Below are 27,411 nucleotides of genomic sequence, written 5' to 3' on the forward strand. Positions count from 1 at the left end.
CTGGCCTTTCAAGGAGCTCCCCGAGGGACTGGGGAGCTCCCCAAAAGTAGGGCCCAGAGCCATTCTCTCCCATGGGATCCCAACCACCCAGTCCAAAGCTGTTGCCTAATGGGCCAAGCCCTGGCCACTAGTGGGATTCAGGCCCCCGCCTACCTCTTCTCCTCTCTGTCCGGGTAGTCCTGGGGGCCCTGGATGGCCTGGTGTCCCCACACAGCCTTGCTCGTTTTCACTGTTGTCCCCCTGGGGAGCAAGAAGAGGCTCAGCTGGGCAAGGCACTGCTTCCTAAACCATCTCCGCACCTCCCTCCTCAAGCAGGGGCTCCTCCAGGGGCCACGACCAAGGGGACCGGGAGCCTATCAGCGCAGCCCCAGAGGGTGGACAGAGGGGCAGAGGATCTGACTCACCCGTGCCTCCTCTGCTCTGGGGTACTCAGTGAAGCACTGTTGGGGGAAAGTGTACATCAAGACAGGGCCCAGCTAGTCTATGCACATCTGGATTGTGCACACCTGGGTCACCTCCACAGCCGGGCTCAGGGGCTTGCCTTCCCCAAGGCACCAGTGGCCCACTTACCCGGGCACAGTTGTCAGAGCCAGGCACGCCGGGCGTGCCCTGGTCACCCTTCTCCCCTTTCACCGCACTGGGGGTTGATAGCCCTGTCTGGCCTTGGGCGCAGTCTCCGCAGATGTTCTAACCGAGACAGGGAGGTGGGGGTTAGTGTTAGGCAGAGAGAGAGGGGTGGGGACCATGAAGTCAGGAGGCTCCCAAATCCCAGACCCCACATTCCCTTTCCACCATAGCTTCTCTCTGTCCTCCACCCCACCCTCCCAGCCACAGAAGGAAGGCAACTGACTCCTCCTCCCTCCTTCACATTCACCTGGCCAGGAAGTCCTTGCCAACTATCTTCAGTCTCTCTCCCTGTACCACAAACCCCTTTTTTGTTTCAGTGGCCACCCGAGCGACCCAGTAATGTTTCTCCAATTTGAAGTCTGGAATTACTTTGTTCCCTCAGCCTTTGTCTCTCCAGACTCCAATTATTGCTTGCAAATGGGCTGACTTCATTGTCTTTCTATTTCACACTGGGCTCCGGACTAATGCCGGCTATCTGCCCCAGAGTTAGCTCTCAGCAATTCACACCTATTGTGAGATCCTCTTCCTCAGTCTCTATGCTCAACTGGAGGAATCTTGAAACTCAAACATCTATATCATTTCCTTTCATTTCTCCTAATCATAATGAAGGTACTATCAGATTATAGAATTCTTGAAGGCAGGGATCATGTAGTAATAATAATAACAATACATTGAGGTATTTGTTAAGTGCTTACTCTATGCCAAGCATTGTGCTAAATGTTGAGGTAAAGATACTCAGATGGGACACTCTCTTTAGCCCATAAAGTGGGAGAGAGAGCAGGTGACCCTATTTTGTAGATGAGGAAACTGAGAACCAGAGAAGTCAAGCGATTTGCCCGAGGTCACACACCAGGCAAGTGACAAAACCAGAATTAGGATCCAGATCTCCTGACTGCTGCTTCTCCCAGCAGCCTCCCTGATTCTCTCACCTTGAGGACCTGGATGTTCCTCTCGGCTACCATCGACAGGGGACCCTGTGGGGGGAAACGGAGGGAGGTGGAGTCAGGCCTGGCCCAGAGAGGGGAGAGCAGGAGGCCCAGGGGGAGCTGTGGGTGACCGCGGAAGCCGTGAGAAGCGTGACGGAGAGTCCAGCAGGCCGCTCCCTCGAGTCCGAGCCTCTTCCCCCTGCACTGGAGAACCGACGGCCGGGCGTGGGGTCGGGGCCCCCGGCAGACAAGGACCAACACAGCAAGCGCAGCTCTGGGCAGGATGGACACAGAGGCGGACAGGTGGCGGGGACCGGCCCCGTACCTACCAAGTCTCCGGCTGGCCCGGGCAGTCCCGGCAGGCCGTTGTGTCCGGGGATTCCCTAGAGCCAAGGAGAAAGCTTGAATACACGCCCCCTCCGCCCTCTCACACTGCCGGCTGGCTGCCCCTCGCACAAGCGTTCTCTTTCTCCTTTCAGCTCGACTTGAGGGCAGGGAGATCCGGGGGGGGCAGGGGCTACGGAGACCCTCCGTCCCATCCTGGGAAACACTGGCCCCAGAGCTGCCGGCCCTCCCAATCTCTGACCTCCAAAGCTCTTTGCCGAAGGAGAAGCGGGAGCCCGGAGGTGCAGCCCGAGGAGACAGAAGAGGTTTGCAGGGAAAGAGCAGGAGTTGGAGTAGAAGGTTAATGAGATGCAAGTATACAAGAGAGCATTTTTTCCTTTTTCAGACGGAGATCGGGGGCACGTCTGGGAAGAGGTGGGCAGCTGTCAGAGTGGAGGGAGGGGGATCGTCCATCCAAAGCCTCAGGAAGATGATGATCCTGGTGGCCCTTTAGATGGAGCCACAGAGGGGCCTAGCTCTGACAAGAGGCCTCCCGGGGCCGTAACCCGCCTGAAGCCTCAGAGTTCGGTTGGAAGGAACCTGGGGAGTCGCTGGCTCCATCTCCCTGGCCTGGGCAGATGTTTTTCCTATTGCAGCCCACCAGCAGCCCCTCTGGCTGCCCCAGGAGACAGCACCATAGGGCACCTGCTGCAGACGTGACCCATCTCCGGGTCTCTGGAGGCATAGGACTCCTGAGACGCGGGGAAAACTGAGTCCCAGATGCGCCGCAGCCCAGTCAGTGGCCAGCAGGGAGTCCTGCCTGCCAGCCTCCCAATATGCCCACCCAAGCCCCATCTTTTCCCCCTTTACCTGGCGTCCGGGCATCCCAGGGGGCCCTGGAGGTCCGGGGGCACCAGGGGGTCCCTGGAAGGAGAAGGAAAAGTCAGCGGAAGAGGCAGCGGGAGGCTGAAGCTGAGCCCGGCTGCACGGAGCTGGGTGGGCCGCGGGCGGACAGAAAAGCGGACAAGCAGACACACCTGCGGACCCGGCTGCCAGGAGCTTCCGATCCACAGTCCTGGGGCGCCCTGGTGGGGGACGGGAGGCGGGAGGGGGGCAGAGAGGCAAAGGAAGGGAAGAGTCAGAGATGTCCACACACCAAGCAGAGCAGGGAGGGTGGTAGGAGGAGGAGGTGGCTGGCGAGAGCGCAAAGCCCCGTGGCCCCCTTCAGGTGGCAGGTGCGGCGGGCGGGTGGGGCGGACACAGCAGCTCACAGCCTCCTGGGGGCTTCACTTACCGGCATGCCAGAGAAGGTGGGCTCCCCCCGGGAGCCAGGGGCACAGGAGCACTCTCCAGGGTCTCCCTGGAAATGGAAGGGGGCATGGAAAACGCAGGGGGGGGACCCACGACCCCAGTTTAGAACCCTGCATTTTCACACACACACACCCCCGCCCCCAAGCCAACCACCCATTCCCTCTTCCCACCTTTGCCATACATCCCCATCCCCCTCCTCTCCACCAGGCTCCCTGGCCCAAACGCCCTCTCCCATCTACTCCGGCCAATCCGAAAGAAGCCTTTAGCCCTGCAGGGGTAGGTCTGGAAGAGAGGAGGTCTGGGTTGGGGGTAGATCTCTTCCTCCCAGTGCATGATGCTATAGCCCCCCTGAACATCCCCCAAAAGCCAGGCAGCTCACTTCACCTGCTATTCACCTGCCAGTGCCCTGGGAAGAACCAAGCTCCCTCTAGGCACTTGGCGCTGGGCACCTACTGATCACAACGGATGGGTGGCAGGCTCTGTGGGCACCATCAGCCCAGCTCCCTGGGAGCAGATTAACCCTGTACAATCCAGCCCCACCCAGGAGACTCACCTTCTCTCCCCGGGCTCCTTTCTCACCCTGGAGGAGGGAAACAGGGAGATATAAGCTAGGGGCAGAGTGGACCCCATCAGTGACATTCAAACTCTCCCCCCAGGAGTGAGAACCATGACCAGTCCATTTCTGAATCCCAGTGATGCCTGGGGGTCCGGGCCCCAGGACAGAGCTGGTTGTCCCCTGCCCGGGAGATGCCCAGAGTGGCATCATACATACCGGCATCCCATTGGCTCCAGGCATCCCAGTCTGTCCTCGCGGCCCATCACGGCCCTGTGAATAGAGAGCAGATGAGATGAGTGGGGAGGGTGGTGCCAAGCTCTTTTTGATGGCATATAAGACTCAGGACAAAAGCTGTGCCCCTCTGGTGTCCATCTGGCACTGGCCATCCCCGGAGGGGGCACAAGCAAGGGTCTTACCGGAGGACCAGTGATGCTCAGTCCAGATGGTCCCATTGGCCCCATGGCACCTTTCACCCCTGTGGAGCCCTGTGGGAAATAAAGAGCAGAGGTTCTAGGGTCAAGCATTGAGGATCATTCCTCCTGGATTGGGGCAAAATGCGGCCATCTCCATGCCCTGCCTAAGATGGCAAAGTTAGATTCAGATTCCTAGGGCACCTCTTTGCCAGGTACCAGTATGTCCTTGGGCCCCCGGTGCCCAGGGCAAGTGGGAGAGGCGGGCCTCTGGCCCCAGGAGTCAGCTTAAGAGGCCCCAGGAATGTGATGGGCAGTGGGGATGTGAGGTGTTCGCTTACCTTGGCACCTTTCTCGCCAGTGAAGCCAGGTGGTCCCCGGGGTCCTGGAGGTCCCTGCAAACCAGAAGCATAGTGTTCCTCTCATCCTGCCTGCCCCTCTGCCCCTCCCCAGCTCCTTCCACCCCAAAAAGCCCTGTCCTTAAGCCCACCGGGGCGACTTACCGGGGTGCCAGGCAAACCCCGGTCCCCAGGCTCTCCCTGCAAGAGAGAGAGAATGGGTCAGTCAGGAGGGGATAGACTCAGGCCCAGTCACTGCAAGATACCCCCTGGCCCAGTCCCCTGCTCCATCCTTGGTCTGAACTCTGCCTCCTCCACATCCTTAATCAAAAGACTTCCTCAAGGGGATGGGAGGCTCAGAAAAGGAAAGGAGACTGGCCTTGGGTCACACAGTGCATTAGTGAAGGTGACAGGATTTGAACATTTAACACTGGAGCTTCCAGGCCCCAACCCAAACTTTTTCCCCTTTCTGATCTCATTCATCCTCTTAGTGGCAGAGGAAATGGGGCAGGATGATTCAACCCGTTGGATGGAGAAAGGAGACCCAGAGGAGATGACTGATCTATCCAAGGTCAAACAGCATTTCGAAGGCAGGCTTAGAACCTAGGTCTCTTAGCTTCACCAGTCTAAACACTCAAGGTCACTGCGAAAGAATTGTAACTCAGGAATGGTGGGGGGCAGGGACACTCACCTGTGGTCCCTGGATTCCAATCCCTGGGGTTCCTGGTTCGCCCTGAAGACACAGAAGAAGTTGGATTGGACAACCCCAACCTCTAACCACAGCACCCCCACCCCCACTTCTCCCCTTTCTCACCTGTAGCCCCTTCAGGCCAGGGGGCCCCTGTACTCCTGGCAGGCCCGGTTGGCCCTGCAAGACACACACACACACACTCTCCATTACCCCAGGGCCCGAGTGAAAGGGTGGGGGGAACAAAGTGGAGAGAGAGGAGGTCAAAAGGGGTAGTGGAAGCAGGGGTGGAAGGCCTCGGACGGATGAGGGGAGACTCACAGCTTTGCCTCGCTGGCCGACACCCTCGGGGCCACGATCTCCCTTGGCCCCAGGCTTCCCCGGGATCCCGATGACATCGGCAAACTCTCCCTGGAGCGTGGGGCAGGTGTCGCAGGCGTCTCCCTGCGGGCAGGGTAGGCGGAGACCTCATTGGGCGGCAAGGCTGAGGCAGCGGGGCCGCCATCCTCCCTCCTTCCCTTCTCCCGAAGTCGGCCCTGCCCCTCCTCTCCCCACCCCGAGGAATGGAGCCCCAGGTAACCGCACGGTCAGGCAAGGCTGGGGGTGGGTGTTCTTCATTTTTCAGCTGCCTAATTTTGGTTAGACCTTCCTGCCTGATTTCAGTCATAGGTAAATTTGTAGGGCTGATTAGCTGGGGTGACTGGCATCCAGACCCTGTGGGAGGGCGGCCGCTTGAGCCTGGGGGGACTCACCGAGGGGCCAGCCAGCACCGGACTCCCTGAGACCCGGTTGTTCTCTGCTGGCCGGCACTGTACCGATTGTCTGAATGGCTGGTGGTATCACCCACTTACCTTTTCCCCCTTGGGTCCCAAGGGGCCTCGGACCCCCGGCTCTCCCACCAGCCCCGGCTGCCCCGTGGCTCCCGGCTGTCCTGCATCTCCTGGGCTTCCTGCATCTCCCTGTGGGATGGCAGAAACACAAGCGCACCCACGGTGGCTCACCTACCTTCCCTGGGCATCCTCGGCTCTGCCCATGGAGGAGTGGCTGTGGGAGGGCAGGGTGGTAGGAGAGGGGGACACAGGAGTGGATGGAAGGAAGGAGGAGCTGAGGATGAGGTGACAGAATCCCCCCACTAGGGCTGGGCAGGGGACTGAGGGAATGAACAGGGCTGGGTCAGACCTGCCATGCCAATCATGACCTCTCCACCACATCCTGCCTGAGATCCCCTCTCTCACCTTCTGCCCCTTCAAGCCTGGCTCTCCGACTTTGCCCTGCAAAAAGAAAGAAGCTCAGTGTGGAAGGGGAGAGGCAGAAACATTCTCTGAGGTGGGGAGATGGCAACCTTCTCGACTGTGGCCTCCGAGTGCCAGGGCAGAGGGGCCCTTACTGAGTCAGTTCCCATTTACCTCAGATCACCGGGCGGCTCTGCAACACTGGTGCTTGGCGGGCCCCCATAGGGGTCATGGGGTTGCCCATTCTGCCTCAGTGTCTGGGCATGTCAGTGGGCCACAGAGGGGTTGCTCAGATGCTGGTTTACTCACAGTTTTCCCTGGGTGGCCAATGCCTGGCTGCCCCTGCTCCCCCTTCTCTCCAGGGGCCCCTGGCACAGACACAACTCTCCGGTCTCCTTCACGAGCCTCCAGTGGAGTCAGGCACTGCTCACATGGCTCCCCCTGCCAAGCATGGGCTATGGTCAGTTGGACACCAGGATATTACCCTCTTCTCCTGACTCTTAAGAGGGACTTCCAGGAGCCAGGTGACTCACAAAAATGTGGAACAGTAAATCCCTGGGGATGGCGCTTGCCATCACTGGCAGAGGGCTGGCCTCAGAGGGTCCAGGCTGCCAGGCTCCTTCCCAGGTTCCTCCTGGACTATGTCAAGGATGAATTGTTTTTCCACAATGAAGTCCCTAGGGATGGCTATTACCCATTCATGGGGGCATCTAGGGAAACTCTGCCCATGTAGTGATCAGCAAGGTTCCCTCCTGGGAGACATCCTCAGGACAGGACAGCTCCATCCCAGATGAAGCCCGCCAGCTCCTGGAGCGCCCCATCCCCTTTCCCCTCAGTCAGGGGTCCCACCACCAGACCCTCCTTCAAGGCCCCGACTCCTGTAGCCTTACCTTCTCTCCTTTGAGTCCAGATGGCCCTGTGGCCCCAGGCATCCCTGGAACCCCCTGGAAAGAAGCCAGTCATTAAGGTGAAATCAACTTCAAGGCCCACAGACACATGTGTTTACGTACCGGCAACTCAACATGCCAAATGCACATATGCACACCTTCTTCTAGACACACATTTGCAGACAAACCCAAACACAAATGAGCAACTCTAAACTCATGCACATCCAAAGGCAACCCATAATTTCACAATGTACCTTTGTGCTTGTGTATGTGTGTGCAAAATGTTCATGTTCCATGCACTCATCATCTCTTTCACTGACACACATGTATTTGTATTTGCTATGAGAACACATGTTCCAAATAAACCCATGCCTGCAGGCATGCACCTGACATCGGTACACACTCATATATACATACAAATGTGTATTACCAATCTCATGGCTATCAGGGTCCAAAACTGCTGTTCCATCTTCTCCCCTCTCTCATCCTAAGCCCCGCAGGCTCAGGACAGTCAACGTTCCCTCCCCACCCCCACAGACAGCCAAGCCATTTATACTCACCGGGTCCCCAGCGGGCCCCACGTCTCCAAAATTACCCTGGAAGATATAGGAGAGCAGACATTCCGGGGGCAACAGAACTGAGTAGGGGACTTTGTGGCAGAGTGCAGAGTCCCCACCCCTACTACCTCCCCAGGTGGGCATTCCAGAGGTCGCCCATGCACATTCCCTGGAAACTCCAGCTCAGAGTTGGCATATCTACCCACACCACCCTGCTCCACCAGTTCTTACCTTCTCCCCCTTTAGCCCTGTTGGTCCTGGGCTGCCAGCCTTTCCCTGCAAAACAACAAGAGAGACAGGTTCCTGGATTGCCTGACCAGTGGAGGCAGTGAACAAGGCAGGACCAGTTTCCCTTGGTCATTTCCTTCCTTTCTTCCCTCCTTTCCTCCCTCCCTCTTTCCCTTCTTCCTCCCAAGGCTCTCCCAAAGTTTTCTGGTCCTGCTGTTATAGAGGAAATATGAGTCCCCAAAGGATTCTGGGAATTCTCCATTGGCCAGAGTTTGGGATTGGCTTGGGGGAATTTTCCCTGCTGGATGGTGACACAGAGGCTCAGAGAGCTTGAATGATGTTCCCAAGATTATACAGCACAGCAGGAGTAGAATCAGGCCTTGACTTCCCCCCGATTCTGGCTAGGTCCCTGGGGTTGTGTAAAAACAGCAGGGTCAGAAGGTCAAAATTCCCTGCTTGGGGTTACTCACGGGCAGGCCGGGCAGGCCGATTCCTGGGGCTCCATAGCCTCCCTTGTTTCCGTGGAGCTGGGCTTCCAGTACTGAGCTACAGGCCAGGCAGGGCTCACCCTGTGGGAGGAAGCCAAGGTAGGCATCAGAGAGACCACCCTGGGGGTAGGATCCAAGAGTTCAAGGGGGCCGGAATAGAGTTAGCTCAGGGGGCTGGGGCGGGAACAGGACTGAGTGGGATGACCCTGCTTACCTTCTCGCCTTTAATTCCATTGATGCCCGGGTCTCCCTGTGCAGAAAGAAAGGGCAGGGGGTGAACAGAGCCGAGAATTCTTCCATTCCCCATCCTTTCCACCCCACTCCTTGCCACTTACCCGATCTCCCTTGCTCCCAACACCAGCTAACAGATCCTACGAGAGAACGGGGAAGTCAGGTGGGTGGCAGCCCTAGCTCCCAAGCCAGAGCTCACCAATTGTGACACCAAACTCCCTAGGCACCATCTTCCCAGACGCAAGATGGCCATGGGTCCCTCTCTTCAGTCCCTAACAGGACTTTGGCAGTGCCACCTTCCTGTGCCCATGTCCCAGGAATAGAAAACAGAGCCAAAGAGGTGCCCCTCCCCACACGCCCATGTGCCCACACGACCCCTTCCCCAAGCCTGAAAGAGGACTGCAAGGCTTATTAGATGGTGCCTGTTGGCTAGTGTGAACCACGGCCAATTCTAACTCATAGTCCTGAAGGAGTGTGGGACTTCCTACGAAGCTAGGGATTCTGGTCAACATGGCCACCTGGTTAGCTCCTCTAGCTTGTTCACAACTCAATGATTTTACCCTCAGACCTGCCCTAGTCCATGCCCAGCCCACCTTGGATACCAACCTTGGCCAGACCCGGGACCCCTGGCTCCCCCTTGGGCCCTGGCTTTCCTGGGAGTCCAACAAAGTCCTTGAGGCCCTCGGCGAAAGTGGGGCACACTTCACAGGGGTCACCCTGGGGGAGAGAAGAGAAACCATGAGGGGAGGGCCAGGGGGTGCGCTCTATACCTGGGCCCTGCAGCTCCCTCCCCTCTGCACTGCTTCCATCCCTGTGATGGTGGCAGGTGATTGGCGATGGGGGAGACAGCTCTGGGCCTATGATAGGCCCCTTCTCCTACCCCTGCTACCCTGACAGTGCCAGCTCAGTATTCCTTTCTGGGCAAGAAATATCAGGAGTTCCCAACTGGGGCATTGCCAGGAGGGTAAAGGGGGTTATTTTAGAGAGGTTGAGGAGGAGCTCCAGAGGGGTTTCTGGACCTTCCGCCCTCCTCCCCCACCCCCAGAGAGAGTTTGAGCCTCCAGACTCTCCAGTTGCCTGGGACTCACCTTCTCTCCTTTCAGCCCCGGGCTTCCTGGCTTCCCCTGTTGAGAAGAGAGTCAGCATCAGTGCAGAGGGAGGCCGGAAGGGCTTGTGGAAAGCCCCCCACCCTCCAAGGGCCCCTCCTCCAGGCTAGCCGATTTTGCCCCCCAATTCCCAGCCGCCATATTGGTGAAGCTGGAACCTGGGCTGTGGATGGCACTCACGGGTTTCCCTACTGAGCCGTCCATGCCTGGCGTCCCCGAGTTACCCTGGAGGCAGAAAAGCACCATAAGGGAAGGGGTTAATGGCAATCCACTCACCTCTGTTCCCCACCCTCCCTCTATTCACAGTCAGGGAGGGAGTGATGGCAACCAAAGGGCACCCGGATGGGGCAAACACAAGCTGAGTCTCGGGCCACTCCAGCTGCCCAAGTCTCCCTCCTCCAGGAAGCACTACTGGTGCCACAGGATTAGAGAGGACTTGCACTTCACCTCCTGCTCCCCGCTTCTGCATCCCTGGATTAAGCATCTGTGATAAAATCCCCCACCCCACCCACCCTGCCCTTCTGGAGAAGTTCGGAGAATTCACAGCCTCCCTGGTTCTCTGTTCTAACAACCCTCACTGCTAGAAAGTCCCTCCTGATGTCTACCTTCAGGACCTCCTGTTGCAGCAGTATAAGCCCCTCCACAGGGCCACAAAGACAGAGGCAGAGAGTAATGAGGGAAGGAGGCAAAAGCCGTAAGTGCTTCAGTCGGCTTGGTTCAAGTAAACTCCGGGAGCCATTGCCAAGGCAAATGGGAGTGGAGAGGGAGAGGAGAGAAGAAGGGAGAGGGAAAGAAGAGAGGAAAGCCCCCGCAGGAGGCCCAGCTCAGTTGAGGGAAAACCCACCTTCCTTGATTCGCTTCCAGAAACTTTCCATCTCTCCAGCCTATCCCTTCTTCCTCCCCGACTTTTCTACCCCAAATTTCCTTCTTGATCGCTGAGTTGATGGGAGCTTGGGGGGCATTACCTCCAACCTTAACGTGACTGATGCCAAGATATCTTTTAAACAGGTAGCACCCATGGCTGCCACTTAGCCTGAGCAGCCCTGGGGGTGGGGTGACTTTGAGATGCCCGACTCCTTTCCCCCTCCCAATATGGAGCCTGGGTGACCCCAGCCTCTCCTTGGAGGGCACCTGGGACAGCCTCCAGTGCCCGCTTGGAGGAGCCAAGCTGGCACTGGGAGAGGTGGCACCCCAGCTGTACAGACAGATGGATGGGGGTGGCTTTGCAGATTCCCCCTGCCCTGGTGTAGCCCTCAATTCCCAGTCCCAGGAAGCCAGAATGAACACGGGTGCTGAATTATTCAGGTCATGGCAGCCAATGAAGCCAAACTGGTTCTTGATGGGATGGCTTCCTGCCCGTTCATTCCACCAATCCAACCTGAGGCTTACAGTGCTGCCCACCTGGCCCACTGCATCCTGGGAGCTCACTGCTCTAAAGAAAAAGGGCCCAGGAGTCCATCTTCTGGGTGATGAGGGAGGATAGGTAGCGGGGAGGGGAGGAATTGGAAGGATGAGGAGGCGGTGGGGGGAGGGTGGCAGGAAGAGACATTGGCCGCAAGCTGGAAAAAGATGAAAGCCCAGATGGAGAGAAAAATCCATCTTCCCAGTGTATTAAAAATTCATCCAGTTCCTCTCCAACCAGCCCTCCGGAATGAAAAGCAAACGTGTGTGGGGGTGTGTATTTGTGTGCGTGTGCACGAATGTGTGTTCAGGAATCAAGAGAGTGTTCTGAAATGCAGCTGCTTACCTTGTCTCCTTTGGGGCCAGGAGGTCCGCCGGGTTCACCCTGAGACAGGCACAGAGGGCAAGGGGTGGGGTTAGGGGGATTTGGAAGCCCACACCTTGCCCCTCCATTTCCTCCCTAAAGCAACCCTGTGTGCAACCCCTGCCAAGGCCATTTGTCCTTTTCCCACTTCTTCAAGCTCAGCAGATGTGGAGGGGAGCCAGTGTGGAGGGGAGCCAGAGTGGGGGCCCAGAGAAGCGGGGAGTGGAAGAAGCCAAAGAGGGGTCAGCGGGGGGTGGAGGAGGAGGCAGGAAGGAGGGTAGGTATGGGCATAGGGTGGGGCACTCACCGGTGTTCCTGGAAGCCCAATCCCTGGGGGTCCAGGCCGTCCTGGTGGACCTGGCTCCCCAGACAGTCCCTCGGGTCCAACAAAGCCCGGATCTCCCTGAGACGCAGACAAAGAGGCATGAGGGCCCTGCCCCCTCTAATAATAATAACAATAATTGTGGTACTTTTTAAGCACATACTGTTCTAAGTGCTAGGGTAGACACAAGTAAATCAAGTTGGACACAGTCCCTCTCCTAAATGAGGCTCACAGTCTTAATCCCCATTTTACAGATGAGGTAACTGAGGGCCAGAGAAGTGGAGTGACTTGCCCAAGGTTGCATAGCAGATATGTGGCAGAGCCAGGATTAGAACCCAGGTCCTTCTGACTCCCAGGCCCATGCTCTATCCACTAAACCATGCTCCCACTGCTGTCTTCTACCCACTATGCCCACCCCCTGGTTCTTTACCTTCTGCCCCTTGGGGCCTATGACACAAATCTCTCCAGGCCGGCCCTGTAAGAAGAGGGAGGAGCAGTAAGGCAAGAGGTCATCTCTTCGGGCTAGGACCATCTGCTTCACTGGCTCACCTTGGCCCTGCCCACCCCCGGGCCCCACTCTGGTGCCCACTCAGATGGGGCATCCCCAAAGTTGGCAGCCATCAGGAGGAGGGTGGGGTCCAGGGCAGAACCAAGGGTGGGATCAAAAGTGGGGTCATCCCATATGTCTTACATCACGACCTGGGATCCCTGCTGAGCCCTTGAGGCCGCCATCTCCTCTCTCTCCTTTCTGGCCCTAGGGAGAGAAGTGGCAGATTGGCAGGGTAGGGGAAGGGAAGGAACTGAGAAGAGGGAGAAGAGGAGACCGAGTCCTGGTCTTTGAGCTTCTGGGGAGAGGAAAGGGACCCGATTTTCTCCATCTCCAACAGGGGCAGAACCAGAGGGAATGGACTTCAACTACAGCAGGAGGGATTGAGGTACAAGACAAGCGGAAAGCTTTCCTGACTGTGCAGAGCATAACAGCCTGAAACAGATAAAGGGGGGCTAAGGAATCTCCTTACCTGGAGGGATGCGTTAGGCAGAGACCTGCCTGGAGGCAGAGGGTGGACAGGTGGACTCTCAAGTTATTACCTAGCTTGGAATTCTGCTCCCCCACCACTGGAGAGGGGCTGTGCCCAAGTGCCCCAGCCCCACTGCCCTCCACCCTTCTCAAAGAACTGCCCACCTGGCCTGCCTCAGTTACCTTCTGCCCAGTTGAGCCAGTGACTCCGGTGGGTCCCTGTGGGGTAATGAGAGATGCTGGTGAGGGAAGCTTGCTCCCAAGGTACTCGGCCAGAGAGCTGGAGGTGCAGGCACTAAGCACTGGTGGGGCAGGACCCTGGCTGATAACATGGACAGCAGGCCCTTCCGCCCCAGCACTGCCCACCCGGGCACTCTCTGCCCCACCCTAGAGCACACGCCCGGCTTCCCGCCCCTGCCCTCTCTACTCACCAGGCTCCCTTGCTCGCCCTTCTCTCCCTTGGGGCCTTCAGCACACTGCTTGATGGGAAGAGTAGGGGTGAGAGAGGAGCAGTGCCCACCATGAGGTGCTGGGCAGGGTCCAAGTGGACACTGAATGCCTCTGCCCACTACACCCCAACCAGGAGAACCCCTCCCTTCCCTGAACAGATTGGAGGGTCACCTGGAGAGGGGCATCTGGGGCAGTTCGGATGCAATCGGTGCCCTGGGGGAAGAAAATAGGCCAGTAAAGAATTGGATCAGAAGTCAAGGTCCCTGGTGGATCTGAAAAGGGACCTGGGCAACAGGGGTAGGGGAATACACTCAGGATTTAAGCGGGCCACCCAACCCCATTCACTAAGATTCATGCCTGGGGAGGACTCCAAGAGAAACCCAGAGGCTGGGATCAGAACTCAAAACCCAGGCATGTTGGATTCCCAGCCACCATCCTCCCCTCAGTCTTCTGCCCCTCTGGGTCCTGAATCCCGGGAGGGGGTGCCAGATGCCAGGGGCCTGAAGGGGCACCAGCTGCATCACCATCAGGCCCCCACCCCTGCCGTGTGAGGGTCTGGAAATGAATCATCCCATTCTCCAGGCTCCCAGCAGCAGGCGCAGATCAGAATGCTCCCACTTCTGGGGCAAAGACGCATGCAGCACTCATCTGTGGGTATTAACTCCAGGGGGCACAGACCCGAGGGCAGAGATCCAGGGGCACAAACCTGGGGTACAAACCTGGGCCTCAGGCCCAAGGGCCCAAACTTGGAGGGCTGGGGAACACAGACTAGAAGACATGGACCTGGGGGACACGGATCAGGGGCACTAACTGGGGAGACAGATCAGGAACACAGGGCACTCACACAGGCACCTTTCTCTCCCTTGGTCCCTGTGGAGCCAGGCAGGCCACGTTCTCCTTTCCCACCCTGCGGGATGACAGCAGAGCCATGGTTCAGGCGCTGTGGAAACTGAGGCCCGGCCAAAGCAAGCAACGCAGCCCAGCCGGCGCGGACCAGCCATGGGGCGGCCCAGCCACGGGCCAGCGCTGGGCCAGCTGCACACACGCAGGCACACGCCTGCAAAAAACCCACCCTCTTCCTTCTAGGGAATACCCACACAGGCCCATGCAAACACTCACAACACAGTGTGTGAGTGTGTGTGTGAGAGAGAGAGGGAGTGTCCCCATTCAGTGAGCATGTCCTTCCCTTCCCTCCCCCTGCCCGGAAGGAGCATGTCCTGAAGGTTTTGGAGCTGGCGGGGGTGGGGGGGTCTGGAGGCTTGGGCTCACAACTCTTCTTCCCCATCCCCTATCCCACGCCCCACAGCAGGGGAGAGGATTCAAGGGCAGAGCCTCGGAGGGTGTGGAGAGAGAGTAGGGGAGGGAGAAGAGGTAGAAGGGAATCTGCTCCCTCTCTTTTCCCTCTCCTGGAAGCTGACCCTAGCCCACCCTGAAAGTCTGGCAAAGGAGTGGGGGGCACATCAGCAGGGGAGGGGGACCCAGGGACCAGGCTCTGGCTCCCACAACTCACCTTCGGGCCGGTTGGACCCAGGGTGACCTGGAGGGGGCAAAAGAACCACCATGAGGACTGGGACCGAGTTTTGGAGGTGAGCAGGGAGTGGGGAGAGAATGGGGGCAACTGAGAAAAGGCTAGGAGAGAGCTGGAGGAGAGACAGGACTGCCTTTTCTTGAGGGAGGAAAGTGAGGCCCAGAGAAGGGTGGGAACCTACCTACGGACATCCAGTATGCTGGCAGTGAGTATGATGGGGGACCCACGTGTCTGGGATCCCAGCCCACCGCACTCCTCACCAAACCAGAATGGGCTCCCTCCTTCTCATTCTGGGAGTCCTCCCCTTCCCCACTGATCCCCAAAAGTTCCTCGATCTAGTTTCTCTGTCCCCCTTTCCCACTATTCCCGGGCCAGGAAAGTTGTCATGGTAATCTCAAGCACATCTGGAATCCATCCATTCGCCAGATGTTGCTGAATGGGAGATGGAGGCAGGGAAGGAGATGGTGAAGGGATGAGGGTCAGTGAGATTGTAGACAGAGGGTTTGGGTGGATGGTGGGGATGGGGATGCGGGGAGACTGTTGGACTGTAAGCCGCTTGAGGACAGAGATCATGTCTCTCAATTTTATTGTACTCTCAGATCCTTAATACAGTGTTCTACACAAAGTAAGAGCTCAATAAATTCTATTCATTGATGATTGGTGAGATTGGGGAGGGGGATGGAAGGGAGAGAGAGATTCCCAACTGGCAAAGGAAGGTGAGATGTGACTTGGAGGTCACCCACCTCCCAGGTACCACCTCTCCCCTGTCCACGCTCCCACACACCCACACACACACTCACATTCTTCTCACGGGCACGACTGGCACAGGGTGGACACTGAAAGAGAACCACCAAGTCAAAGGTCAGCATTGTCAGGAAGAAGTTAAACGTCCCAGGTCTCGCCCTTTTCCTGGCACTGCAGCCTGGGCCCACTGCTCCTTACCACTCGTAGTGCCCCGAAGCTCTTTTTCCTCTGCTTTAATAGGTGCTACGCATGAAGGCTGATTTCTCTCTGTGCCCAGCCTGTGCCCACCCTCTGGAAATAGAAACTTGCCTGGTATGCCCATCTGGAACTCTTAGTAACTCTCTTCCTTCCCCTCATGCCAACTTCCCTTCTTAAAGATACCCCAAGACCAACACAGTATTGCAGAGTCCAGTGGTGGCAGAGGTGGGGGGGGGGAGGGGGTGTGTGTGTGTGTGTGTGTGTGTGTGTGCGCATGCGTGCAAATAACAAGCCTCTCTCCTCCCTCTCCAGGTCTCAGGGCTCAGTGATTCCGCGAAAACTCTAAAACCAAGACAGCCTTATTGTCAATTCCTGCTCAGGGTGACCTCTCTGGTGGCCTGCTGATTTCTGGGGCCAGGACCTCCAGCCATCCCGGACTCTCTCCTCACTCTCTCACTCCAGGGCTCTCAGTCTCATTTCCCGTCCCTTCTCCTGACTAGACTTCCTCTCAGGGTAATGGGAGTGGAAAGGGCACCTAAGGTGATGCTGTGATAGCCAATTCCTTGCTCTTCCTTCTGGGCCATAACCCTGCGGTTCCCTCCCTTGCCCTGCCCCGCTCCCTCTCCCAAACCTCCCGGCCTCTGGCCAAACCAACAAGTCCTGGTGTGGTCCATGACTCTCACAGAGGCTCTCCAGGAACCCGGGAGCCAGGCCAGGACAACGTGGGCATCCATCTCTCCACTGCCTGGGCGTCTCTCAACTGTCTGTCCTCCCTCCAGCAGCTTTCCCCACCGATTCCACCATCACACCCCCCTCCTCTACCCCAGCTCCCCTCCCACCCCTTCCTATGGAGGGGCGGGGGTGTTATAGGGGCGGTGTCCTTGAGAGGACAATGTACTCTCCTTCTCCTAAGAGCCTAGGGAAACTTACCTCATCATCCTGGGATCCCCGTTGTCTCCAAGCGCCCTGGGATGCCTGCAAAGCAAGAGGGAGGGGAGAGAGACCTGGAGAAGGGGCTGGACCCACAGGCAGCCCCAGGCCCTGGGGCCCCAAGAGCCAGAGAGGGAGGACAGGGAGCCAATCTTTGATCTTCTGGTCCCGAGTTCGAATCCCATTCATGGTCTGGGAACTTGGCAAGGGGGGGGTGGGGCATAGGCAGGAGTGGGATGGCCACGGGATGATGGCTCCGAGTCCTAGAAACTAAGGTTGAGGTGGGGACTCAGAAGACCCTGAGTGGGGCCGCTCCCATCTGGCAGTAGCTCTGACAAGAACTCCCAGAGGCACCTGGGCAGGAGAGATCAGCACTGCAGCCAGAAGTCTGGCAGCAGTGAGCAGAGCCAAGGGACAGGAGGGAGAGGAGGCAGTAAGGCTGGGCACCTCTGAGAGGGTGGAGAAACTGAGCTGGGGGAATACCAGGCCTGGCTGCCTGGCTTAAAGGAGCCCAAGCCCAGGACTTGGGGCCTTTACCTTGTCACCCTGCTCTCCCTTCACTCCAGCTTTCCCCGACACCTTAGCATCCTCCTGGAGAGAGACAGAACAAGGTCAGTTAGGAGAGAAGGCAGGGCTGGGGCAACATGGGTCTGGACCAACTTGGTGCCTTCTGAGTTGATGCCAGTGCTGGTCAGCAAGTCTTCGGGAAAGAAGAAGCTGACAATGCAGCACACAGGGATGCTGGGCACCTAGTAGCCAAGCCAGAATGTTGCCCACCTCTTTGGCCGAATGGGCAGGGATCCTAGGCACCTGGAAGCCACACAAAGTGTCCATCCCATTGGTCAAGCAGATAGGGATACTGGGCACCTGGCAGCCATGCCAGAGCAGTGCCTACGCCATTGGCCAAGATGGTGAGGCTCAGGCCCACTGCTGGCTATCCCCTTTGCCTTTCCCTTTTCTCTTCCAGTCTCTCCCCACCCCCTACACTTGGGCAAGAACAATCTCTCTCCTTTTCTTTTCCTGAGGATACATTCGCCCCTCCTCCTCCTCCTCTTCCTTCCTCTCCCTCCTCCCACCGCCACCCCCCACAGCTCCCCTCCCCACCCACGTGATGTCTCCATTCCAAAGCGGAAAAAATGAGCCATCCAAGAAGAGGAATCAAAGAGGCTGTGTTGTCGGGAGAGGGAGGCCGGGCGCGGTGCCCAGGGGCCGGGGGCTGGGGCCGAGGGAGTGTTGCCCAGGCAAGGCAGGGGCGAGTCAAGGGGCTCAAGTCTTCTCTTGAACGTTCCTCTCCAGGGCCCCCAAACCCACTTCCCGAGGCTTGGGGAGAGTCCAGCTCCAGCTCTTTCCATTCCCACACCTACCTGTTCCAACCGAAGACAGCCGGGGCTTACCCTTCAACTTCCCCTACCCAGGCACAGCTGCCTTCCTGGGCACAGACAACCAGCTCAATGGAATTCCGGGGGCCCTTGGGCAATTTGGGAAAGCCAACGAGAGGCCCTCGTGCCCCCATCTGCCCTGAATCAACAGCTCTGGCACCTATGGACCGAGATGAGCAGGCAAAAGTGCTTGGATGGCACAGGGAATGCCCCAGCACCAGCCTCAATTCAAAGAGCACCCTGCAGCTCTGAACTCCTTCTTCCTGCCTGCCTGGCACTGACCCCAGCTCCCTCGAGGGCACAGATTGTCTCTTGGCTTCGGCTGGATCTAGCCTCCTGATTACTGGGCAGAGCCAGGCTATCAGGGGTAACCAAGGAGGCCAGCCTGCATTCAGACCTGGGCAGGTTGGCACCCATACTTTGTGCCCACATGAAAATGGGTACTGGTCGGCCTCTAGATCCAGCCCCACCTTTCCCAGTGGAATATGATACGTGCCCCACCTTTCCCTCTGACCCTGTGTCCAGGCCAGCTGATTTTCCGGATGGTTCAGATCCTGGCTTAGCTAGGCCCGAGACACCTGGGTCAGTTTCTTAAGGTGACAGTCTCTCAGATGTCACCATAAATGTTGGAGCTCCACATCTGCCCACCCCTCCCAGCCAAAGTAAGAGGAGGGTAGAGGTCTGGTGGGATGACAAATGGAAAATGAGGATTGAGAATGTGATCCTCACGTGGGACAGGGACTGTGTCCAACCTGCTTTTCTTGTATCCACCCCGGTGCTCAGTACAGTGCCTGGCACATAGTAAGCACTTAACAAATACCACAAATATTATTATTATTACTAAATACCAGAGATTCCCCCAGACACAACTGAGTCAACAGCCTGCCTCCACCCTGCCCCCCTCCAAACCCCACTCCTGCCTTCTTTCTGTTCCAGCAGAAGGGGGAAGGAGCAGAGAGCGGGGACTCTGAACAAGACTAGAAAATAGAATCAGGGAGAAAGAAGGGACCTTTTAGAGGTCATCGCATCCATTCCTCTGCCTCCTGGCTCACCCTCTCCTAACCCAATCCAACTAGACTCTGCAGAGAGAAGAATTCCACAGACTCTCCCTCCCACCCGGTCTGCTACTCTGTTCCCCCTTTCCCAGCCAAGAGCAGTCCTTCCTGCTATTTATCCCAAATCCCTCCAAAGGCAGCATCACCCTGCCGGGGGGCTGCCAACGGATTCCCTGCTCCTGCTCCAGTAGCCGGGCTTGGGAGGAGTCCCAACTCTGATGGGCTGGGCCTCCGTCCCACCAGCCGCCAGTCCTCTGGCCTTGGCTACAGCCCACTGGAGTGACCACATTCCTCCTCTTAAGGGAGCAGTGGGTCTGGTCCCTCTCTCCCCACTCCAGCTTCCCTGGATCTCCCGACTCCTGAAGAAAGAGACCAGCCGGGGTCTCTCCGACCCCCTGCCACTAGCCCACAGAAAGCACATCCCATCCCCACTACCTCCGGCAGGGCCACATGCACCCTGCCCAGGCTCTGTCCACTCTGATAAGACCCCACAGAATACGATTACCCCATCCCACCTCTGCTGCCAGGTTTGTTCACCTTGCCCAGGACCCACCCACCCTTGTCAGGAGCTCCATGTAGCCCCGGGCACTTCCCTTCCTCCTTTTCAAGGGGGCTTCTCACCTTTCCAGCCAGCGACTCCTCGAGGCAGAAGCAGCGGGTATAGACCTTGCCCGTTGTCTGAGGGTTGATCTCGATGAGTTCATTGTTTTGCGTGTCCCGTCGAGCCTTGGAGGCTTCTGGGGGGCACTAAGGAGGGGAAGGGGGGCAAAGAGGCCAGGATTTGCACCAGTCACTTCCTCGGCCTCTCCAGAACCTCTGTCCTCTCCCCTCACTGAATGTTTCCCCACTGCTTCACTCACAGGGCCGGAACTGGAAAAGGTGGCATAATCCCTACTTGGCACCTACCTGGATCTGGGGCCCTTCTGATGCCCCAACTCATTTCCTCCAAATCAAATTCCCATAAGGGAAGCTCCATGTGGGCAGGCGACGTGTTGCTTTTTGGTTTTGTACTTCCCAAATGCGCACTATCAATCAATCTATCAATCAGTAAATTGTATTTATTGAGTGCTTATTATGTGAAGAGCACTGTACTAATCTCTTGGAAGAGTACAGTGCAACAGAAATGGCAGATACGTTCACTGCCCATAACAAGCTTATAGTCTAGAGGGGGAGACAGACATTGATACGAATAAATTGATCATTTGTAATATATAACCTAAAGATATGTACGTAAGTGCTGTGGAGTTGGGTATGGGGAGAATATCAAGTGTCCAAAGATCACAGATTGAAGTGCACAGATGATGCCGAAGGGAGAGGGGCACTCAGTCTTGACCACTCCTCCTTCTGTTACTCGTACCTCTAGTACTACCACTAGAATTTCTCCCCCTCCCCCAGCAGTTATGCTTTGCCAGCGCGTGCCCTCATGTGCCCTCACCCCAGCAGGCGAGATCTCGCAGCAGCCTTCATCCACCACCAGGGCAGCATCGCAGTAGATGTGAGCTTGCTGCAGGTCAAACTGGAGAAGAGGCGAGAGATGAGGAGGGAGGAAGGGACCTGAACAGATGTGCCCCTTGGGGAGCACTGGACCAGGGAGTCCCCCCAAAGTAAACAGGCCCCTCATCCCAAAACTGGGTAGATGCCAACCCTAACCAAGAGCTCAGAGTGGGGCATGGATTGGGACACCCACTGGGCCCTCAGGGGTACAGGAGTGCCACGCTCAGTGTCCATGCCCAGGAGTGCGTGGCCCTCAGGCAGCAGGCCTCCCCACAAATGAAACAGGCCCTTCAGCACCCCCCACTCCCGACTGGAGAGATGCCAACCCAAACCAAGAGTTCAGAGCAGGGGTTGGATCAGGACACCCACTGGGCACTCACAGGCACGGGAGTGCCACGCTCAGCATCCACGCCCAGGAGCACATGGCCCTCCACCAGCAGGCCTTGCCGGGGCCCCAGGGGCCTGGAGGAGACGGACTTGCAGTCCACGTGGGCCGAGGCCACGCGTCCTGCCACGCTCAGCATCAGCTTGTGCCACCGCAGGTCGAACAGTGAGGCCACACCCTTTCCGGAAAAGACAGCCGACGTGTAGTCCCCATCCTGGCCCCGTGCCCGGAGCTCCAGGGTCCGCTCCTTGCTGTTCACCTCTAGGGAGATCTAGGAGACAAAGGGCAGACAGGTAGAAGGAGGCATCAAGGGCATGAAGGAGGAGAGGGGACGGGGGGTAAGGGAAGAAGGAGAGAGATCTCACCATCTCTCCTCACTGCTAACATAGCTTCCAATGGGAGCCTTCTTAACCTGTTCCCATCTCCTCTCACTAATCCCTGCTCTCCCTGACTTCTCTGGTCTCCCGCTCTCTGCATCTCTGGTCCCTGATATCTCTGGTCTCCTGCTCTCTGCTTCCCTGATCTCTGTACTCGTTAGTCTTTTTGTCTCTTAATAATAATAACTGTGGTATTTGTTAAGCGCTTACTATGTGCCAGGCCCTGTACTAAGCACAGGGGTGGATACAAGTAAATCTGGTTGGACACAGTCCCTGTCCCCATTTTACAGATCAGGTAACTGAGGCACGGAGAAGTGAAGTGACTTTCCCAAGGTCACACAGCAGAGAAGTGGCAGAGTCAGGATTAGAACCCATGACCTCCTGACTCCCAGACCTATGCTCTATCCACTACACCATGCTGCTTCTCTTGGTCTTTGATCTCCTGGGTCTTCTGGTCTTTAATCTCTCGGCCTCTTGCTCTCTGCTGCTGTGCTTTCTGATATCTCTGACCTCCTGCTCTCTGCTTCTCTGATCTCTGAACTGCCTGGTCTCTTGGTCTTTGATCTCCTGGTCTCCGATCCCTGGTGCTCTGGTCTCCTCATCTCTGATGTCCTGTTCTCTAATCTCTCTGGTTTTCTGCTCTTTCCCCACTGAACCTCTGCACCACCGAACAACCTTCCTCCTCCTTCCCTTTAATAATCAACCACTCAGACACCTCCCCAGGAAGTCTTCCTGAATTAACTATTCCCTTCTCCAACAAACCAGCACAATCCATGACCCATGCCTCCCCCTAGACTCAATCATATGTTTACCAGATCTTTTTGGACACAAATAAGTTAACCAACGAGCCAACAATCCTTAGGTCATGTTTCAGTGTCAACCAAACCCATCCCTAATTCTGAACCCAGCTGTAGGGAGTAGCATGATCTTGTGGAAAGAGCTCCAAACTGGGAGTCAGGACACCTGGATTCTAACCCCAGCTCTGCCAATAGCCTGCTGCATGACCTTGAGCAGGCTGCTCTACTTCTCTGTGCCTCACTTTCCTCAAATGAAAACTGAAGATAATAGACCTGCTCTCCCTACTTTTTAGGCTGTGGTCCATGAGGGATAGGGACTGTGGCCGATCTGATTTTCTTGCATCTACCCCATTACTTAGCACAGTGCTGGGTGCACGAGTGCTTAGTAAACAGCATATCTCTGGCCCTGGCCCTGGCCCTGGCCCCAAGCCCCATGGCAACTGAAAATATTAACAGGTTGGGTTTGAGTTTTGGAACTGCTGGTGGATTCGGCCGACGACTTCAGATATTTGATTCAGGAGATTAGCTGTTCCCTCCAGTAACTGGTGACTGGCAGGTCTGAGTGCTTCTGCCAGATCCAGGGGCGGTCTGTTTGTCTGTCTGTCTATCTGTCCTCCCCTGCACCCCGGGGCCATATCCCTCAGTCTTGCACAGGGCTCGGCTAGAGAGGGCAAGCTGGCTGACAACTAAGGAGGTGAAAGCCCACCAGTCTGGGGAGCCTAGCCCTGGGGAGAGGGTCCCTGGGAAAGTGGGGTGGTGTCCCAGCTAGGAGACCTGCAACTTTCCCTTCCCTGTCCCCCCCAAGATTATGCTGCATCATGATGTTGGGTTGCTCTCTAGAGGTACCCAGCCTCAGAGCTGGCTTTTTTTTTTACCAATGGCATTTTTTAAGCACTTACTATGTGTCAAGCACTGTTCCAAATCCTGGGGTAGATACAAATCGATCAGGTCGGACAGAGTCCTTGTCCCACATTGGAGTCACAGTCTAAGTTGGAGGGAGTTTAGGTATTGAATCTCCATTTTACATTTGAGAAGACTGAGGCACAGAGAAGTTAAGATACTTGCCCAAGGTCACACAGCAGGCAAGTGATGTAGTAGGGATTAGAAACCAGGTCCTCTGACTCCCAGGCCTGTGCTCTTCCACTAGGCCATGAAGTTTCCCAAGCTACTGCCTTGACATTCTTCCGGCACAGGTACCTCCTGGGCTGCCACTGTGCCAGCCAGGGCCTGAGCATGGGGAGGTGGACAGATTCACAGGGGATGGATGAGGCTGATGTGGGGGAGGGGTCTTTATGCCAGTCAGAGTCTCCAGTTCTGTACCTGGGGGTGCAGAGGACAGAGGGATGAGGAGAGAGGGAGATGGAGTGGGGAAAACAGTGGTTGATGAGAAGGGGGAGCAAGGGGATCTGCCAGCCTCACCTGGGGGTAGCCCTGCTTGTCCGTCACCTGGAACAGGTACCAAGTCTCCTTACTCGTCTGCTTCTTCAGCAGCAGCGTCAGCACCAGGACAAACTCATTCGGGAGCCCCTCGGGGAACACCTGCCTAGGAGCAGGAGGGACCAGGATATAGGCTGAGCTCCCCAGAGCCCCAGCCCTCCTCCAGGAGCCTAACCTCCATCCCTCCCACTGCAACTCCACCTATTCCCTTTTGTTCTACCCTGGGGCTGTTCCTCCTGCTCCCTTTCTTTTGGCTTTTCCCAGATGCTAGGCAAAATTTTCCGGGCAACCTGGCAAATACCCGGGGGGCAGTAGGAAGGTGGGGACCACTGGAGGCTGCTCAGCACCAGGCTGGAGAGGAAGGAGCCCCCTCCCCTTCAGTTCCCACCCCAGCTCCAGCCAGGACCCCCAGGGATCTCCTGGTGGTGAAGTTGGAGAATCCTGGAGGGGGAAGGAACTGGCAGTGAGCCAGGCCAGTGACAGGCAGAGGATATGAAGCCTCTTATCGGAGTCAACCTCTCCCAGCCCCATTCATCACTACGATGCAGATAGGAAATTCCACTCACTGGCCTCAGGCTGGACACGACTCTAGATTTATACTGCTAGAGAGGCCCTTGACCTTAGCACCAGCAGGGTAGGAAGAGAAGGAGGGAGGGAAGGAGTGAACAAGAGAAGGAGAGAAAGAGGGAAGGCAAGAACAAGGGAAGAAGACAATGAGGGTAGGAAAGAATGAGGGAAGAAGAGAATGAGGGAAGGAAGGAGGGAGAGATTGAGGAAAGGAGAGGAGAGAGGCAAGGCAGGAAGTCTAGAGTGACAGGTCTACGATGGCTTATTGGGTGTGGGGGAGGGGGGGAAGGTAGGAGTCTTTAAGGTCCACCGATAACCCCAGGCCTTTGCCTAAAGCCCACCCTGTCCTGGACCCTCCTGCCTCCTGACACCTTTGCTCCAAGCTGCTGCATCCTGTACGGGACAGCGCCCTTGGCTGGAAACCTGAGCACTTGAGAATGAGGTGACAGGAGATGCGAGTGGGATAGGAATGCTCCAGTAAGCCAAGTTTGCCTGCCTCCCCAACCTCTGGCAGAAGAAGGGTGGGCAAAGTGAATAATGGCCCAGCTAACACTTCCAGGCAAGAGTTCCCAGCAGCCCCAGGCCTCATGGGTATCAGAATGTGCTGGAAGCCCGGGATGGCTGGAGAGGAAGGTTGTGGGACTATGCAGGGGATGGGCACTGTGCCCACTATGATACCATCTCGTGGTCCCCACTCCAAGAGGTATCCAAATGTCATTTGGTTTGTGTCCTCTCTCTCTCTTTCTCCCTGTCCCATAGCACTATTTACCTACCCGTCTTTAATTGGTTTTAATGTCTGTCTCTCCCTCTAGACTACAAGATCATAGTAGGCCAGGAACGTATCTACCAACTCTGTTGTATTGTACTCTCCCAAGCACTTAGTACAGTGCTCTGCACACAGTAAGTGCTAAATAAATACCATCGACCGTGACAATGATAATGATATAAATCCAAAGTCAGTCCAGGAATGAGAATCCGGAGATCTGGGTTCTAGCCCCAGCCCTGCCCCTGGCAAACTATGTCTTTACTTTCTCTGTGTCTCGGTTGCCTCATCTGTAAAATGGAGACAAGATGCCTGCTTCCCAACGTCTCATACTGAGACCCATGTAGTCAGGGACTCTGTCCTCTCTGGTCCTCCTGTATCTCTCCTTAGCACTGCACGCAGTGCTTGGCACATGGTAAATGTTCAATAAATGCCATCACTATGGTGATGATTATCAAACACACATAAAATCAGACACACACTGACACATACATATCTCTTGGCGCCCAAAAACTTGGATCCACAACATGGCCAGCCCACACCCAGATAAACAAAAGCACAATCTGACCCGCATCTGGATGCTGATGTCCCCTTACAATCACAATTACTCACACTCCCATGTTCATTCACAAGCACACATACTCAGACACACCAGCACGCAGGCGGGAACGCCCACCCTCAGAGATCCACTTGAATCTCTCCAGCTCCTGAAGCAGAGACAAAAAATGCTCCTAGCATCCCTGTCCCCTGGACCTCCCTGGCCCAGGCTGGGGGGCAGGAGGCAGGGGGAGGAGGGGGTGGGGAGAGCCCTCTGGGAGTTGGGGTCAGCACAGTGGAGGTTCCACTGTGTAGACGCCCCTGAGCTGGGCCAAGTCTGGAGCTGATGGCCCCTGAAGGCAGGGGCGGCCCAACACACCGCCGCCACCCGGACACTCTTGCACAAGCCCCTGGCCCCGGGCCCAGCCACCGGGGTAGTGTTTCCTCTCCCGCCTCCACAGACTCCCCTGGGCACTGACCCGGGCACAGGACACCTGCAGGGGACCCTGCAGGTGGCAGCAAGGCCCCATTGCCAAGGGAATGACTCCCGGAGACGCCCAAACTGGGACCCCGGTCTGCCCTTCCCAGAGGCCCTGGTAGGCCAGAAATGGCGTGTCAGAGATGGGCATGCCGCTTCGTGTTTATCTGGCTCCCGGCTCCCAACCCCACACCCAAACCAGGCACAGCCCCTCAGCGACCAGCTCCTGGGGGAGCCCCCCACAACCACAGCATCACCACAAAAAAAATAATAAAAACAAGAGCTACAGCTCCCCAGCACCCCCTGAGTGCCCTTCCATTCCCAGTTTGAGGGTCTGACCCCACCCCCTATTTGAGGAGAGGAGCTGCAGGCTTGGGAAGAGAGGGCTGTCTGCCTGGCCCCGAGGCAGGGGAGCAGCTAAGATGATTCCTCCAGACAGGAGGATCGTGAAAGATCCCTCACTCAGGTGTGCCTAAGGGCACTCACTCTGTCGGCTGTGCCAGCGGGGCACTGCCCAGCCGAAGGATGAGGGGGCCTTTGGGGTTTCGGATTTTCTTGATGGCCGAGGTCTTCATGAGGGCAAACCGCTTGATGAGATTGAAGCCTGTGGGAAGAGAAAAGGAGGGGAAACCATACTGCCAGCCCCCAAGTGCCCCTCGCTCTGGTCCCTACAGTGGGCATAGCCAGGGCTGAAGTGCACAGGATCTGAGAGAGCAGGGACCACTCACCTGTCACATTGGCCGAGGGATCGCTACTGTGCTCCAACTTCAACCCTTCCTTCTGTGAGCTTGGGCACTGCTCTCCTGGAAAACAGCCATTGTGGGCATTCGCCTCAGCCCCCTTTTCAGGGCAGACTAGAGGGCCATGGGCACACCCAGTGCGGCACTAAGCGCAACACAGAACAAGGTCACTGAGATTCTGGGGAGCAAACAGGTAAGAGAAGTGGGCTCTTTCTCATCTTCCTCATCTTGCTGAGGAGAGGAGCTGGGGGCTGGGACTAGGGATATGGGAATGGATGTGGGGGATGGGACTGGGGCGGGGGGCATGGGGTTTGGAGATACAGTTGGGGATTGGGGACTGGATTGGGTGAGGAGGGAGCCTCTAAAACTGCTGAAGGTCTGGAAAAGTTCAGACAACTGGAGCTGGAGCCAAGGTAAAGGAGCCCAGAACTGCAGGCTTGATTCCAGAAACTCAGTTTCCACCCAAGAGACGGGGTGGGGAGTGTCAGGAGTGGCAGAGTGCCACATCCAGCCCATGCCCAGAGCCCCCATTCAGGCA

The 27,411-nt window shown here is 56.9% G+C and overlaps 1 protein-coding gene across 4 annotated transcripts in view; it reads right to left on the reverse strand.

The window, feature by feature from the left end:
* Positions 1–27,411, reverse strand: part of COL16A1 (collagen type XVI alpha 1 chain) — a 51,431-nt gene that overhangs the window by 18,158 nt on the left and 5,862 nt on the right. Inside the window, exons 3-48 of one of the 4 annotated variants that reach the window (XM_029080910.2) lie at positions 26,862–26,936; positions 26,620–26,737; positions 23,771–23,894; positions 21,173–21,448; positions 20,734–20,814; positions 19,920–20,045; positions 17,402–17,455; positions 16,865–16,909; positions 15,793–15,828; positions 14,975–15,001; positions 14,309–14,371; positions 13,636–13,677; positions 13,446–13,490; positions 13,198–13,233; positions 12,688–12,750; positions 12,427–12,471; positions 11,982–12,077; positions 11,657–11,695; positions 10,090–10,134; positions 9,892–9,927; positions 9,410–9,520; positions 8,908–8,943; positions 8,787–8,822; positions 8,555–8,653; positions 8,088–8,132; positions 7,860–7,895; positions 7,303–7,356; positions 6,722–6,853; positions 6,416–6,451; positions 6,032–6,139; positions 5,502–5,624; positions 5,307–5,360; positions 5,184–5,225; positions 4,658–4,693; positions 4,496–4,549; positions 4,161–4,229; positions 3,961–4,014; positions 3,742–3,768; positions 3,172–3,237; positions 2,915–2,962; positions 2,748–2,801; positions 1,883–1,936; positions 1,557–1,601; positions 571–687; positions 405–440; positions 154–240 (exon numbers count right to left, since the gene is read on the reverse strand). In XM_029080910.2, the coding sequence (XP_028936743.1) occupies positions 154–240; positions 405–440; positions 571–687; positions 1,557–1,601; positions 1,883–1,936; positions 2,748–2,801; positions 2,915–2,962; positions 3,172–3,237; positions 3,742–3,768; positions 3,961–4,014; positions 4,161–4,229; positions 4,496–4,549; positions 4,658–4,693; positions 5,184–5,225; positions 5,307–5,360; positions 5,502–5,624; positions 6,032–6,139; positions 6,416–6,451; positions 6,722–6,853; positions 7,303–7,356; positions 7,860–7,895; positions 8,088–8,132; positions 8,555–8,653; positions 8,787–8,822; positions 8,908–8,943; positions 9,410–9,520; positions 9,892–9,927; positions 10,090–10,134; positions 11,657–11,695; positions 11,982–12,077; positions 12,427–12,471; positions 12,688–12,750; positions 13,198–13,233; positions 13,446–13,490; positions 13,636–13,677; positions 14,309–14,371; positions 14,975–15,001; positions 15,793–15,828; positions 16,865–16,909; positions 17,402–17,455; positions 19,920–20,045; positions 20,734–20,814; positions 21,173–21,448; positions 23,771–23,894; positions 26,620–26,737; positions 26,862–26,936 (3,131 nt within the window). Of the gene's footprint in view, positions 1–153; positions 241–404; positions 441–570; positions 688–1,556; positions 1,602–1,882; positions 1,937–2,747; positions 2,802–2,914; positions 2,963–3,171; positions 3,238–3,741; positions 3,769–3,960; positions 4,015–4,160; positions 4,230–4,495; positions 4,550–4,657; positions 4,694–5,183; positions 5,226–5,306; positions 5,361–5,501; positions 5,625–6,031; positions 6,140–6,415; positions 6,452–6,721; positions 6,854–7,302; positions 7,357–7,859; positions 7,896–8,087; positions 8,133–8,554; positions 8,654–8,786; positions 8,823–8,907; positions 8,944–9,409; positions 9,521–9,891; positions 9,928–10,089; positions 10,135–11,656; positions 11,696–11,981; positions 12,078–12,426; positions 12,472–12,687; positions 12,751–13,197; positions 13,234–13,445; positions 13,494–13,635; positions 13,678–14,308; positions 14,372–14,974; positions 15,002–15,792; positions 15,829–16,864; positions 16,910–17,401; positions 17,456–19,919; positions 20,046–20,733; positions 20,815–21,172; positions 21,449–23,770; positions 23,895–26,619; positions 26,738–26,861; positions 26,937–27,411 lie in introns of all 4 variants that reach the window. The other 3 variants (XM_029080909.2, XM_029080912.2, XM_029080911.2) reach the window with 3 other exon arrangements.

The sequence above is a fragment of the Ornithorhynchus anatinus genome, chromosome 16, assembly GCF_004115215.2.
Source record: "Ornithorhynchus anatinus isolate Pmale09 chromosome 16, mOrnAna1.pri.v4, whole genome shotgun sequence".
NCBI lineage: Eukaryota > Metazoa > Chordata > Mammalia > Monotremata > Ornithorhynchidae > Ornithorhynchus > Ornithorhynchus anatinus.